The sequence below is a fragment of the Heterodontus francisci genome, chromosome 5, assembly GCF_036365525.1.
Source record: "Heterodontus francisci isolate sHetFra1 chromosome 5, sHetFra1.hap1, whole genome shotgun sequence".
NCBI classification, from domain to species: domain Eukaryota; kingdom Metazoa; phylum Chordata; class Chondrichthyes; order Heterodontiformes; family Heterodontidae; genus Heterodontus; species Heterodontus francisci.
This window is the reverse complement of record NC_090375.1, coordinates 121,358,015-121,373,988: the sequence shown is the minus strand read 5'-3', so window position 1 is coordinate 121,373,988 and position 15,974 is coordinate 121,358,015. Positions and strand designations below refer to the sequence as shown.

Here is a 15,974-nt window from a genome sequence, read left to right as displayed (position 1 = left end):
CTCTGATGTGCTGTGTCCGTCCTGGGCCTCATCCTCTTCACGATCCACACCTCTCTGGGGGGTCATGTTATGGAGGGCATAGCAGTCCATCACAATGAATGAGACCCTTGCAGGAGTGTATTGCAGGGAACCACCTGATTGGCCCAGGCACCTTCAGATGCCCGATGGACAGCTCAATGGTTTTCTAGTGAGCAGATCTCTGTACCTATGTCTCAGGCTCTCGTGAAGGGGTGAGTAGTCATCTCTTCAAGGGAGGAGGAGAAGCCACCTTCCTGATCTGGGGGCTTCTTTCAGAGCGCTCCTGCTGCAGCTTCTCAGCCCCTCTCCCAGCACAAGGGACTGCCTTTCAGAGAAGTTTCACTAGGCTGATTCCTGGGATGCAGGGTTTGTCTTCTGAGGAAGGGTTGAGCAGGTTAGACCTATACTCATTGGAGTTTAGAAGAGTGAGAGGTGATCACATTGAAACACGTAAGATTCTGAAGGGGCTTGACAGTGTAGATGTTGAGAGGATGTTTCCCCTCATGAGTAAATCTAGAACTAGGGGGCACAGTTTCAGTTTTAAGATAGAGATGAGGAAGAATTTCTTCTTTCCGGGTCATTAATCTTCAGAATCCTCTTCCCCAGCAAGCAGTAGAGGCTGGGTCATTGAATATATTCAAAGCTGAGTTGGACAGATTTTTGATCTACAAGGAAGTCAAGGGTTATGGGGATCAGGCAGAAAGGTGGAGTTGGGGCCACAATCAGATCAGTCATGATCTTATTGAATGGTGGAGCAGGCTCAAGGGGCCAAATGACCTACTTCTGCTCCTATTTCTTTATGTTCTTATGTTCTTAGTATATAGGAGTCGTGGCTGCTTCCCGGGAACTGTGCACGCACCTGCAGGATCTGTTTGCGGTGGTCGCAGATCAGTTGCACATTTAACGAGTGGAATCCCTTCCTGCTGATGAAGGTCGCTGGTCTCTGGGAGCCTTGATGGCCACATGCATGCAGTTGATCAAACCCTGCACCTGGGGAAATCTTCGATGGCCCTGAGCCTAATGGCTCTCTCAGCCTCACAGTCTGGATTGGTGCAAAAATGGATGTATTGGCTGGAACTCTTAAACAGAGCATCAGTCATCATTTTGATGCACCGATGTGCCACAGAATTGGAGATTCCGCAGATGTCTCCAGTAGGTCCCTGGAATGAACCAGTTTAGTATCATGTTGACCTTCAGAGCCACTGGCATTGGGTGGCCACCACCACTATTGGGGCTCAGCTTGCCCACCAACATGGCATACAGATCAGTAACAGCCTCCCTGGAGAGGTGTAGTCTTCCACAACACTGCTGCTTGGACATCTGCAGGTTGCTCATCGTCTGACTGTAGACCCTCCCTACAGATTGCCTTCTTCTGCGTGCAGGAGGCTACTCGCAGTTCCCTCTGCATCCTTCTCCTTCCTCCCCACCCTGTCTGTGGTTGCTGTTGTACCGCTGCCTGTGGCTGTAGCTCTCTCCCTCTCCGCTGCTCTTCTTCACCAGAGAATCTGCCTCCTGAGTGCATGACGCCCATGGCAGGTAGGCACTCTGAGCTGACAGGGCCTATTACCTAGGTGCCTCCTCCACCCACCCCACGCCAGCCCCTCTTTCCCCCCCCCCCCCCCCACCAGTTCCCAGATGGCACACTGGTGGCTCCCACCCACATACAGGTACCTTAGCCCCCACTCCTGGCAATGATATCCGATGCCCGCACTCTCTACCTTCCCTTCCAAGGCATGCTAGCTCACCCAATGGCTGCTGAGTGAAGCCAGCCCTCACCTCCCACTTACTTGCTGCCTTCATAGATCTGCAGGAGCTCTGACGGCCCATGGATCTTGTGCACTTTCAGCAAAATTCAAAAAATCACATAAAATTGCTTTCAGTTGGCAAATTAATGACCTTAGTTACCTGATGGAAGTGTCAACATATGCTGCCCTCCCGCCATGCTTTCCGCCCCTTGGAAAATCCAGATCTGACTTAAAGAAGTCAGACTTCTGTTCTGACATCTTCTGTCACAGTATTCCTGCCCCAGCCATTCCCCCCTCCCCCCACCACTGCCTGCGCCCCTGTCTTCAAAGGGCCTGGAAAGTTCTGGCCGTTGTGTATATACAGTCCTGGGGGTTCCAATATAGGGATGATATTAGAACAAAGATTGAATAGCCTTGAATATGCTTTAAGTTACGAATAAAGGCTCAAAAATTGGGGCTTTAATCATTGGAGCAGAGAAGGTTGAGAATATTTGATAGAGGTTTTAAAATTATGAAAGATTTTGATAGGTTTAACAGTGAAAGAAGATTACATTTTAATCCCCACCCGTCAGCACAAGTCAGGCGGGGGCTGTTCAAATGGAATGGGAGCTTACCCTTACTGCTTCTGCTCTGATTTATCAGCCTGCAGTTTTAAATTGCAGGCAGCAAGGACACCCGCTTGAAGCAGGCAGAGTTCTTTGTAAATATATAGTTCAGGCTGATGACATCATTGGTGCCTGACTGCTATTTTTACACAACGCCTGTGCTGGGGAGCAATGGTAGCTTCCCTGCCAGGCCAAACATGCCAAGAACAGAAGCCAGGGCCAAAATGAAAATTTTAAAATATTGGTATGTGGTCCCTCTTGGGCCAGGAGGAACACATGTGCTCCTCTGGGCCCCACCCGGACACCTGGCTGCTCCCTTTCTCTTAGCTTCCCATCCCCTCCTGTGATCACATTTCCACCCCTGTCCTTCAAGTCCTGGCAAACACTTTCCTTGTGCTGGGGATTGTTCCCGCAGGTTGCTGGCAATGGCTTCTAAGTCATACAATTTTATTGGCTGGGGAGCCTCTTCCCACCAACTTTCCGGCCCTTTTGGTTAGAAAGTCAGCGAGCAGCATCCTAATGAGGGCCAGCGTTAATTCAGCTGAGGCTCTCCGCTGCCAACCCTAGATCGCTGCCAACACTTGCTCGGTTGCATCTTCACTCAGGAGATGACCCAGACTCAGGCATAAACTTAGGATTATGACTAGATGAATAAAATAGAAATTAGAAGTTTTTTCCCAAATGGAGTATTAGAACATGGAAATCTTTATAACCAGCAACTATTGAGCCAGAGGGGTTGAGTTTCTGTTTTAGGCGCAATTGACAATCTGAAGTGTAAATTGTGCTCAAAAATTACACGAGCTTTTGGAATTAAATTTTTTTACTGAAGTTTCTACTCAAAATCATTTGTATGTTGCCAAACATAAAGGCCGCAAAATTCGATAAGACCCAAAAGCAGGTGTGGGGATCACAAACTTTGTGTTGCCAGCTCATTTAAATGATTGTAGCATGCAACCAAGGCTAAGCATGCTGGAAGTGGCTGTATTTCTGAGCAGGGGGGGGCGCAAAACTGAGAGAGGCTAGCATGAATATAAGTGAGCCTGCACGACGCAAACCCGGTCTGCATATCTAAAAGGGGAGGCACACTTTGGCTGAAGCAGGTGCTGGAAGTCATTTTAAAACTGAGAAAGACACAAGAATAGCAGAAAGCAGTCTCTGAGATTTTCCAGTGCTGCACTGGAGGCCTTGGTTGAGCTGATGCTGAGGAGGAGAAATGTCATCTATCCTCAGGAAGTCAGGAGGCCATGCAGACAAAGGCCAGAATTTTTCCAGAAGGTAGGAAGTCCTGGCGCCGGGATCGAAAGTGGGCGGACAGCGAGACCCTAGGTGGCATTTTAGTGGTTTACCAATTGAGGACGGCGGCCCGCCTCTCAGAGCTGCTGGCCCAGATAGTGGGCATTGCTGACGCTGCAGGAACAAGAGGGTGCCTCAATGTTGAAACACCCTCGAAGGCCAGGTAGGGAATTTTTTAATGTGCTAGGGCCAGGCAGGCAGGCCCCACCGATCGGAGGGATGAACACTCCGGCAGATGCACATAGCCAAGGGGGCAGCCATTGTTACCAGAGGAACCCTCCATGGGCAATGGAGCGGCCATAAAGGGAGCCCCCCCCCACCGGAACTCACTGGGATGCTGCCACGGTTTATTTGCCAGTTTCCCCAAGAGATGGGGGCCTGTCCCAATGCTGGTAAAATGCCAGTGGGGGCAGGAAGTGGCTGTTAATTGGTCACTTAATTGATTTAATTGGCTGCCAAATGGTGGGTGGCCACGCTGCTGCCATTCCTACTGCTGAGAATATCCGTGGCAGCGGGAAGACGGGGCCTCCCACCTCCTAGCCCGTCTCCAGAGGTCTGGTAAAATCCAGCTCAAAATCTCAAAGGCAGAGGGGCCAGATAGCTATGGCAGTCAATGCCAGGAGTCTTGCCACACCAGCTGGGCGTTGAGGGAGTGGAAACCTTTCTGGTTGTGTAGATTTCAGAGTTGACATGTGGTATCCACAAAGCAATGTGCATGCAGTCAGTGGCACCCTGCACCATGCGGATGCCTGTGCTCCTCACAAATTTGCATGCTTGCTCTTCCTGCTCTCTCTGGAAAGAGAAAATGAAATGTATTCAACTCTCTTGGAATACAGAGCCTTGTGACATCTCTTATGTAACAGTGGACAATGTACTGGGAGATTTTGCAAATATCATTTTCTCCATCTGGAAGGAGCAAGATGCATATAAATTCATGACCACGATCACCTTCGCAGTCACTGGCAATGCTCTCTTCACCCTGCTCTATGGGTGTAGTTATAGCTGCAGCAGATTTCAGTGAGGATATCCTTAGAAAACTGGAGATGTCTGAAATATTGTTCCTCGCTGAGGTTGAAACAGGAAAATTGCTTCTTGAACTCTCTGGGCTGATATGGTCTTCTCATGACAGACCTTCTCTCCCTCCTCCTCCCTCTTCCAGCAGCTTACCCGCCACTGTATCTCCTCTGCTCATTCTCCCTGCCATGCTTTAGGCCAAGGGGAAAGCAAATTACTGCATCCCTGTCTGGGAGCAAGTGGTCTGTGCAGAATCCTTAAAATCAGGACAAAGTACTTCAGCATTTGCCACACCACTCCCTGTAGATTTCAGCAACATTCAGGAACTTTGGAAACCATCAAACACTTTACAATCACAGCAAGAGCCAGTCGCAATCAATTAGCAACGAACATGAAATTAGTTGATGATCCCTTTAACTAGTGCTGGTGAGGGGTGGGGGTGGGGGTTCTTCCTGCTACTTAACACATGTTCAACTGTACAATATTAAGAGATGGCATTAGCTGAAGCACTGAGTTTCGAAATGGCAGCGCTCATGTCAAATCAGTCTTATATGCTGATTGACATTATGATATGGTTATTTGGACTATTTCCAGTGGCAACTCCTTGTGTGAATGCTAACGCCTTCATCAAAATGACATCCAGCAGGGCCAGAAGCAGAAGTGTGCATGTGCACTGTGGATGCCATTTTGGGGGTAAAATGGCACCTGGAGCACTGAAGAAAATGAATTTTGCAGTCAAAATCTTCTATGAACCAGTGCAATTGAACAACATTTTATAAGGTAATTGTTTTTGTTTTGAATTAAATAATATTCCTTGATATATTGACGAGTGGTAACCTGGTATAGTTTTATTAATATAGCTGTGAATTGGTTTATTACAAAACATGTGTTTTTAATGAGTGTCTAGTCCATCATCTGAGTAACCTGATTTTAAATAACTGAAAATGAATTTAAAAACCAATGCAGAATTATTTTACTGATTTTATTGGTATGCAGTCAGTTTCTTAGTAAATTTTGCTTATATATTTTTGAATGTTTAAAATGTGTCTGTTAGAGTCCTTCTACCTAAAATCCAACTTAATTTTAAAAGCCTCCTTGAACGCCCGTGATTGGGCGCAATTTGCAGAAATTCACCAAGGTGATTAATTCGATCTGGGGGTCATGTCCAGTTTTGTGGGTGAGACAATTTCCAGCTCAATGTTTTTTCAACTAGTGCGAATGATCATGGAAACTTGATTTGTGCTGGATAAAACCTGCACATGAAATTCCTTGATTTATTGCACTGGTTTAGCCAATTTAGGGAGAATTACACTGGACAAACCAGCGTAACTTAGAACAAAAGAACAAAGAACAGTACAGCACAGGAACAGGCCATTCGGCCCTCCTAGCCTGCGCAGATCTTGATGCCTGCCTAAACTAACACCTTCTGCACTTCCGGGGTCCGTATCCCTCTATTCCCATCCTATTCATGTATTTGTCAAGATGCCTCTTAAACGTCTCTATGGTACCTGCTTCCACCACCTCCCCCGGCAACAAGTTCCAGGCACTCACCACCCTCTGTGTAAAGAACTTGCCTCGCACATCCCCTCTAAACTTTGCCCCTCTCACCTTAAACCTATGTCCGTCAGTAACTGATTCTTCCACCCTGGGAAAAAGCTTCTGACTATCCACTCTGTCCATGCTGCTTATAACTTTGTAAACCTCTATCATGTCGCCCCTCCACCTCCGTCGTTCCAGTGAAAACAATCCGAGTTTATCCAACCTCTCCTCATAGCTAATGCCCTCCAGACCAGGCAAGATCCTGGTAAACCTCTTCTGTACCCTCTCCAAAGCCTCCATGTCCTTCTGTTAGTGTGGCGACCAGAATTACACGCAATATTCTAAGTGTGGCCTAACTAAAGTTCTGTACAACTGCAGCAGGACTTGCCTATTTTTATACTCTATGCCCCAACCGATGAAGGCAAGCATGCCGTATGCCTTCTTGACTACCTTATTCACCTGCGTTGCCACTTTCAGTGACCTATGGACCTGTACGCCCAGATCTCTCTGCCTGTCAATACCCCTAAGGGTTCTGCCATTTACTGTATACTTCCCACCTGCATTAGACCTTCCAAAATGCATTACCTCACATTTGTCTGAATTAAACTCCATCTGTCATTTCTCCGCACATGTCTCCAACCGATCTATATCCTGCTGTATCCTCTGACAATCCTCATCACTGTCCGCAACTCCACCGACCTTTGTGTTGTCCGCAAACTTACGAATCAGACCAGCTACATTTTCCTCCAAATCATTTATATATAATACAAACAGCAAAGGTCCCAGCACTGATCCCTGCGGAACACCACTAGTCACATCCCTCCATTCAGAAAAGCACCCTTCCACTGCTACCCTCTGTCTTCTATGACCGAGCCAGTTCTGCATCCATCTTGCCAGCTCCCCTCTGATCCCATGTGACTTCACCTTTTGTATCAGTCTGCCATGAGGGACCTTGTCAAAGGCTTTACTGAAGTCCATATAGATAACATCCACTGCCCTTCCTTCATCAATCATCTTCGTCACTTCCTCAAAAAACTCAATCAAATTAGTGAGACACGACCTCCCCTTCACAAAACTATGCTGCCTCTCGCTAATAAGTTTGTATGTTTCCAAATGGGAGTAAATCCTGTCCCGAAGAATCCTCTCTAATAATTTCCCTACCACTGACGTAAGGCTCACCGGCCTATAATTTCCTGGATTATCCTTGCTACCCTTCTTAAACAAAGGAACAACATTGGCTATTCTCCAGTCCTCTGGTACCTCACCTGTAGCCAATGAGGATGCAAATATTTCTGTCAAGGCCCCAGCAATTTCTTCCCTTGCCTCCCTCAGTATTCTGGGGTAGATCCCATCAGGCCCTGGGGACTTATCTACCTTAATGCTTTGCAAGACACCCAACACCTCCTTTTTGATAATGAGATGACTGAGACTATCTACACTCCCTTCCCTATGCTCATCATTCACCAAGTCCTTCTCCTTGGTGAATACTGATACAAAGTACTCATTTAGTACCTCACCCATTTCCTCTGGCTCCACACATAGATTCCCTTCTCTGTCCTTGAGTGGGCCAACCCTTTCCTTGATACCCTCTTGCTCTTTATATACGTATAAAAAGCCTTGGGATTTTCCTTAATCCTGTTTGCCAATGACGTCTCATAACCCCTTTTCGCCCTCCTGACTCCTTGCTTAAGTTCCTTCCTACTGTCTTTATATTCCTGAAGGGATTCATCTGTTCCTAGCCTTCTCGCCCTTACGAATGCTTCCTTTTTCTTTTTGACGAGGCTCACAAAATCCCGCGTTATCCAAGGTTCCCGAAACTTGCCAAACTTATCCTTCTTCCTCACAGGAACATGCTGGTCTTGGATGCTAATCAACTGACATTTGAAAGACTCCCACATGTCAGATGTTGATTTACCCTCAAACAGCCATCCCCAATCTAAATTCTTCAGTACCTGCCTAATATTGTTATAATTAGCCTTCCCCCAATTTAGCACCTTCACCCGAGGACTACTCTTGTCCTTATCCACAAGTACCTTAAAACTTATGGAATTATGGTTACTGTTCCCGAAATGCTCCCCTACTGAAACTTCGACCACCTGGCCGGGCTCATTCCCCAATACCAGGTCCAGTACGGCCCCATCCCTAGTTGGCCTATCTACGTTTTGTTTCAAGAAGCCCTCCTGGATGCTCCTTACAAATTCTGCCCCATCCAAGCCCCAAGCACTAAGTGAGTCCCAATCAAAATAGGGGAAGTTAAAATCACCCACCACCACAACCCTGTTACCTTTACATCTTTCCAAAATCTGTCTACATATCTGCTCCTCTACCTCCCGCTGGCTGTTTGGAGGCCTGTAGTAAACCCCCAACATCGTGACTGCACCCTTCCTATTCCTGAGCTCCACCCATATTGCCTCGCTGCATGACCCCTCCGAGGTGTCCTCCCGCAGTACAGCTGTGATATTCTCCTTAACCAGTAATGCAATTACCCCACCCCTTTTACATCGCCCTCTATCCCACCTGAAGCTTCTAAATCCTGGAACATTTAGCTGAAGCCTCACCCCAGAAACCATAATATAATTTAAAAGGGAATTGGATAAGTCTTTGAAAATGGAGAATATAAAAGATTATGACAAACAGACTGTGAAATGGGAATAGAGTAAATAACTCTAGTTGAAGAGTTAGCATGAGCACAGCTCTGTGGTGCCAATTCTGCGAATCTATCCTTTTGATTGTTCTCACTTTGCAGCAAAAGCAAAGCAGAAATTGTGAAGCCAGTAATGACTTGAGGTTGTAATCTCATTAGTGAGACTCCGACCAAAAGTGGGAGAGTTGTTGCATGACCTATGTTTGGAAGACCAACATTGATAAGAGAGTCTGTTCATTAGTGATGCAAACAATTTCTGATGTAACTTTTATTTTGAATTTAGATTGGTTTAGCTGTGGGAGACATTGCTGAAGTCCAGAGAACTGCATCCTTAAAAAGGATTACAATGCAGGTTAGTCTTTATGATTCAGTGAAGATGTTCAATCTTTCTGAAGAAGGAAGGAGTGTAACATTAGCAAGCAAACATTTCTGCTGAATCAATTCTATTCCTGCAGATTTCTCTTCATACCAATTTGGAGAAGAAACTTCCCTATTGGTTTCTTAACAAAGTCGACCAAGAGAAAACAACAGTATATCCTAACAAGCCAAGAGGTGGCATAATTGGGGTAAGTATTTCAAAGACTGAAACAAATTGATTGATCTTTCATTGGACTGGTGAAAGAATTGAGAGATATCGTGTGGAGATGATTAGATGGAGTTAATTCTGTTCCTAAGAATGCTAATATTCTAAATGCTAATGACATTGGCATAGATTTTCATCTTCACTGCGTCGGAGGTAATCTGGCAAAATGTTGTTCTGGGCTCCCCCATCATTGAGGATGGGGATATTTGTGGAATTACCTCCTCCAGTTAGTTGTTTAATTGCCTACCACCATTCACAGCTGGATGTGGCAGGACTGCAGAGCTTAGATCTGATCCGTTGATATGGGATTGCTTAGCTCTTATTGCATGCTGCTTATGCTGTTTTACTCTTAGACTCAACTATTTGAATGCTTTCCTGATCATCTTCCCATCTTCCACCTTCCAAAAACTTTAGCTCATCCAAAACTCTGCTGCCCATATCCTAACTTGCACCACTGCCTCAGATTTCAATTTCACATCCCTGTGTTCAAATCCTTCCATGGCTTCACCCCTCCTTATCTCTGTAACCCCCTGCAGCATTAAAACCCTTTGAGAACTCTGTGTCCTTCAAATCATGCCTGTTGTGCAACCCGTTTTCCTTCAGTGCACTATTGACGGCCATGCTTCAACTGTCTCGGCTCCAAAACCTCGCCACCTCTCTTTCCTCCTTTCAGATGCTCTTTAAAACCTACCTTTTAGATCAAGCCTTGGTCACCAGTCCTAATATCTCGTAATGTGTCTTGGAATTAAATTTTATCCAATAGTGTTCCTGTGAAGTAACTTGGGGCATTGTACTATATTAAGGATATTATAGGAACATAAGAACATATGAATTTGGAGCAGAAGTAGGCCATTCGACCCCTCGAGCCTGCTCCTCCATTCAATAAGATCATGGCTGATCTGTTTGTGTTTCGAATTCCACAGTCCCACCTACCCCCTGATAACCCTTGATTCCCTTGCCTAGCAAGAGTCTATCTACCTCTGCCTTAAAAATATTCAATGACTCCACCTGTACCACCTTCTGAGGCAGAGAGTTCCAAAGTCGCACAATCCTCTGAGAGGACAAATTTTTCCTCATCTCTGTCCTAAAAGATGACCCGCAATTTTAAAACAGTGTCCCCTAGTTTTGGACTCACCCACAAAAGAAACATCCTTTCCACATCCACCTTATCAAGACCATTCATGATCTTATAAACTTCAATCAAGTCTCCCTTCACTCTTCTAAACTCCAGTGAAAACAAGCCTAGTCTGTTTAACCTTTCCTCATAAGACAACCCGCTCATTCCAGGTGTCAATCTGGTAAACCTTCTCTGAAACGTCTCCAATGCATTTACATCCTTCTTTAAATCAGGAGACCAAAATTGCACACAGTATTCGAAATGTGAAGCATAACATCATTACTTTTATTTTCAATTCCTCTCATAATAAAGGATAGCATTCCATTAGCCTTCTTTATTACCTGTTCTACCTTGGAATTCTGCTGTCATTCTACGTTTAAGTAATACTCTGCTTTTTTATTCTTCCTGCCAAAGTGAACAACTTCACATTTTCCCACATTATACTACATGTTTAGTTTAGTTTAGAGATACAGCACTGAAACAGGCCCTTCGGCCCACCGAGTCTGTGCCGACCATCAACCACCCATTTATACTAATCCTACACTAATTCCATGTTCCTACCACATCCCCACCTGTCCCTATATTTCCCTACCACCTATCGAAACTAGGGGCAATTTATAATGGCCAATTTACCTATCAACCTGCAAGTCTTTGGCATGTGGGAGGAAACCGGAGCACCCGGAGGAAACCCACGCAGACACAGGCAGTACCCAGAATTGAACCCGGGTCGCTGGAGCTGTGAGGCTGCGGTGCTAACCACTGCGCCACTGTGCCACCCCATCTGCCAGATCTTTGCCCATTCACTCATCCTATCTAAATGGGTCTACAACCTCCTTATGTCCTCTTCACAGCATACTTTCCTATATTTGTGTCATCTGCAAATTTAGCTACTATGCCATCGCTCCCCTCATCTAAGTCATTGATATAAATTGTAAAAAGTTGAGGCCCCAGCACAGATCCCTGCAGGACTCCACTCATCACATCCTGCCAATCAGAAAAGGTCCAATTTATGCATACTCTCTGTTTTCTGCCAGCCAGCAAATCTTCTATCCATGCTAATATTTTATCCCCTACACCTCGAGCTCCTACTTTACACAGTTACCTTTTATGTGGCACCTTGTCAAATGTCTGCTGGAAATCCAAGTACAGTATGTCAACAGGCTCCTCTTTATCCACAGCACATGTCACTCCTTCAAAGAACTCCAGCAAATTGGTTAAACATGATTTCCCTTTCACAAAATCATGCTGACTATTCCTGATTACCTTGAGTTTTTCTAAGTGCCCGGCTATAGACTCCTTAGTGATCGATTCTAACACCTTCCCCACAACAGACGTCAAGCCTATAGTTATCTGCTTTCTGCTTCCCCCCCTTATTGAATAGAGGGGTTATATTTACTACTTTCCAGTCTGATGGAACCTTTCCAGAATCTAGCGAATTTTGAAAAATTAACACCAACGCATCTACTACCTCATTAGCCACCTCTTTTAAGACCCTAGGATGAAGCCCATCAGGACCCGGGGACTTGTCAGCCCACAGCTCCATCAGTTTGGTCAGTACCGCTTCCTTGGTGATTGTAATTTCACCAAGTTCCTCTCTTCCCTCCACCTCCTGATTTACAGCTATTACTGGAATGTTTTTTGTATCCTCTATAGTGAAGAAAGAAGCAAAATATTTGTTCATTGCATCCGCCATTTCCTTATTACCTACTATTAGCTCCCCATTCTCACTCTCTAGAGGACCAACACTCACCTTACTTACTCTTTTCCTTTTTAAATACCTGTAGAAACTCTTGCTATCCATTTTTACATTTCTAGCTAGTTTCCTCTCATACCCTAATTTCCTTCTCCTGATTAACCTTTTAGTCATTCTCTGCCGTTCTTTATATTCTGACCAATCATTTGAATTGCTACTCATCTTTGCACAATTATATGCTTTTCCTTACGTTTGATGCTTTCCTTAACTTCTTTAGTTAACCACAGATGATGGATCCTCCCCTTAGAATTTTTCTTTATAGCAGGAATGTACTTATTCTGAGTATTCTGAAATATCCCCTTAAATGTCTGCCACTGCTTCTCTATTGATCAATCGCCTAGCCAAGTAACCCAGTTCACTTCAGCTAGCTCAGCTTTTATGCCCACATAGTTGCCCTTATTCAAGTTTAAAATACTAGTCTTAGACCCACAATGCTCTGTCAAACTGGATGTAAAATTCGATCATATTGTGGTCGCTGCTATCTAGAGGTGCCTTTACTCTGAGGTCATAAATTAATCCTGTCACATTATATAATGCCAAACCGAATATAACCTGCTGTCTGGTTCCAGAATGTGCTGTTCTAAGAAATATCTCAAAAACATTTTATGAATGCCTCATCCAGGCTATTATTGCCAATTGGATTTTCCCAGTTTATATGTAGATTGAAATCACCCATGATTATTGCTGTCCCTTTATCACAAGCACCCAATAGTTCTTCTTGTCTACTTTATCCTACATTGTGATTACTGTTCGGGGGTCTGTAGACCACTCCCACTACTGACTTCTTTCCCCTACCATCCCTCATCTCCACCCAAATTGATTCTATATCCTGATCTCCTGAACCAAGGTCATCTCTAACTATTGCACCAATGCCATCTTGCATTAACAGTGCTACCCCTCCACCTTTACCTTGCTTCCTATTCTTCTTGAATGTCACATACCTATTCCTTGTCATTCTGTAGCCATTTCTCCGTAATGGCTATCAGATCATATTTATTTATTTCAGTGTGAGCTATCAGTTCATCCACTCTGTTATGAATGCTATGTACATTCAGATGCAGAGCCTTTAGTTTTGTATTTTTGTTATCTTTGTGACATCTGGTCTCGACTATTCATGTGTTCTTAAGTTTTTTCTCTTTGTCCCTTCCTGTCATTCTCTGATCTTCATTTCCCATATTACTATTCTGCTCTCCTGCCTTGACTCTACCCCTTGATTTGCTACATCTGCTTAAGCTTGATCCCACACGTCCCTTGTTTAGTTTAAAGCCCTCTCCACTTCCCTAGTTATACGGTTTGCTAGAACACTGGGCCCAGCATGGTTCAGGTGCAGACCATCCCAATGGTACAGCCCCCACTTTCCCCAGTACTTGTGCCAGTGCCGCACAAACTGAAACCCACTTCACTCACACCAGTCTTCTTCAGCCACATATTCATTTCACTAATCTTATGTGCCCTCTGTCAATTGGCCCGTGGCTCAGGTAATAATCCAGAGATTATTACCCTTGAGGTTCTGCTCTTCAATTTGGTACCTGGCTCCTCGTACTGTCTAGGCAGAACCTCTTTTCTAGTTCTATCTATGTCATTGGTACCTACATGGACCACGACAACTGGATCCTCTCCCTCCCACTCCAAGTTCCTGTCCAGCCCTGAGCAGATGTCTCAAACCCCCTGGCACCGGGCAGGCAATACAGCCTTCTGGACTCATGCTCTCGGCTGCACAGAACAGTGTCAATCCCCCTCACTATACGATCCCCTACTACCACTATATTCATTTTTGCTCCCCCCACTTGAATGGCTTCCTGTACCACAGTGCCATGGCCAGTCTACTCATCCACCTTGCAGACCTTGCTTTCGTCTACACAGGTTGAGAGCACCTCAAACCTGTTTGACAATTGCAACGTATACAAATACAAGTTATTGCATATCTTTTTCCTATTATAGTAAGAGCAGAGGTTATATAGGAACAGAATACTCTGGAATGATAATTCAGATCGTATAACAGTTCCATCTCCTGAGCCTGCACTCATACCTATCTCTCTCCTACTACTGTACATAGGTACAGTAAGAATTTCATCCTCAATTAAGCAGAAACTGCTGCTTGTCATAAGTGAATTATTTTTATAGAGCAGTTTCCACAGCAATTGTACATGAAGCCACCCTCCATTAAATGCAAATGCAAGTTCTAAGTATCATTTTTGTCCATTGTAATCTATTGATTACAATAAAATTCCACTGAACTTATTTGTCTAAAATGATGATACACAATTCTGTTCAAATAAAATGACTGCTTTAAAAATCTGTTGTACTGTTCACCTGAGTGAAAGTTTTTTTGGCTTGCAAACCGAGTGGGAATGCAACTGGAGTAGCAAATATAGTTTGTAGCTTTTACAGTTATTGAAAAGTGGAGTGCAATGAGAATATATCAGTCAAACTTGCTTCTTTTTGCAGACTGTGCTTCAGAGTTTTTCAGGATCACAAATGTCTGACACAGCCACTGAAAAGAAGAGAGATGCAATTGATCACAGAAAGCTTGAATTACAACTGGAGAAACAAAAACATAGGTCCATATTCACCCCTCATTAAACCTATCATAAATTCAGACTATATTTCATTGAAATCTTACTTTGATATGCTGATTCCTTTCACCTTTTCAAATCTGCAGGTTGAAGGATATTTCAGCAACAATTCAGAAGCAGCATGAGCTTCTGATGCTCATCAGTGAAAAATTGGGAATTCATTTTGAGGCAGAAGAGCAGGACAAGGAAGAATTCTTTCAATAACGCAAAGCAAAAAGCAACATTTCAAGATAAAGGGAAACAACTGGGATCTTGTTGTAAAAACTGATTGAGTTCAACCAGACAGAATTATTTCCTAGTTCAGACACTTTCTATGATGAAACTGAGCATAAATGTACTTTATAGGATGGTGTTTAAATAATACTTCAATTATTTGATGAGAAAAGCAAAAATGCAGTGTTTCTGTTTCAATTTCAATTTAAATTGAACTGCTTAGTAGTTTTACATCCATTTATAACTGAGTAAAAAATGAAAGAAAAATCCTTTAAAGTACAATAGTGTGAAAGTTATTGTTATATTCAACATCAAATGTGTGCATTGTGGGCTGTATTTGCTTTAAATGTTTGAATGTAGGTCAATGTTTTATCTATCTGCATGGGGCATTGTGTATGTGGATTTCGGGATTATAGCTTTCAAAGTAAATGAAGCTATTCAGAAATAACAATTAGGAGCGTATAGAATTCCTTGACAATATGCTAAACCTATCATTGGGGGGTAATGTCCAAGTGGTGTAAATTCTATCTGTATGATGGTATATATATATTCTTTATGTGCACAGTACTTTGGCATTTCATTACAGGATGATGCTGATTTTCATACTGCTCTAACTAGCGATCTAGGAGAAATATAGAGAGGAGAAATGGAGGGGGTGAATTTCCTTGGAGGTTCTTCCACTTGTTGACTGTAGATTTGCTGCAAGAGGCTTTGGAATCCTGGAATAACAATGTAAACTGAAAGTCACTCCCTGAGTATCAGCACTGACTGTGGAAAAATACCATGTGTCTGGGACTGCAATACATTATTAATTTAGTAGACAGCAGTAGTGTCAAAATGAAACCTTAAGGGCATCATGCAGTTCAGACAATCT

At 44.0% G+C, this 15,974-nt stretch overlaps 1 protein-coding gene across 1 annotated transcript in view; it reads left to right on the top strand.

Annotated features, from left to right (window-relative positions):
• Positions 1–15,091, top strand: part of trpa1b (transient receptor potential cation channel, subfamily A, member 1b) — a 182,105-nt gene extending 167,014 nt beyond the window's left edge. Inside the window, exons 25-28 of the mRNA XM_068032656.1 lie at positions 9,142–9,210; positions 9,314–9,424; positions 14,760–14,872; positions 14,974–15,091. Coding sequence (XP_067888757.1) covers positions 9,142–9,210; positions 9,314–9,424; positions 14,760–14,872; positions 14,974–15,091 — 411 coding nt within the window. The remainder of the gene's footprint in view (positions 1–9,141; positions 9,211–9,313; positions 9,425–14,759; positions 14,873–14,973) is intronic.
• Positions 15,092–15,974: the final 883 nt, after the last annotated feature.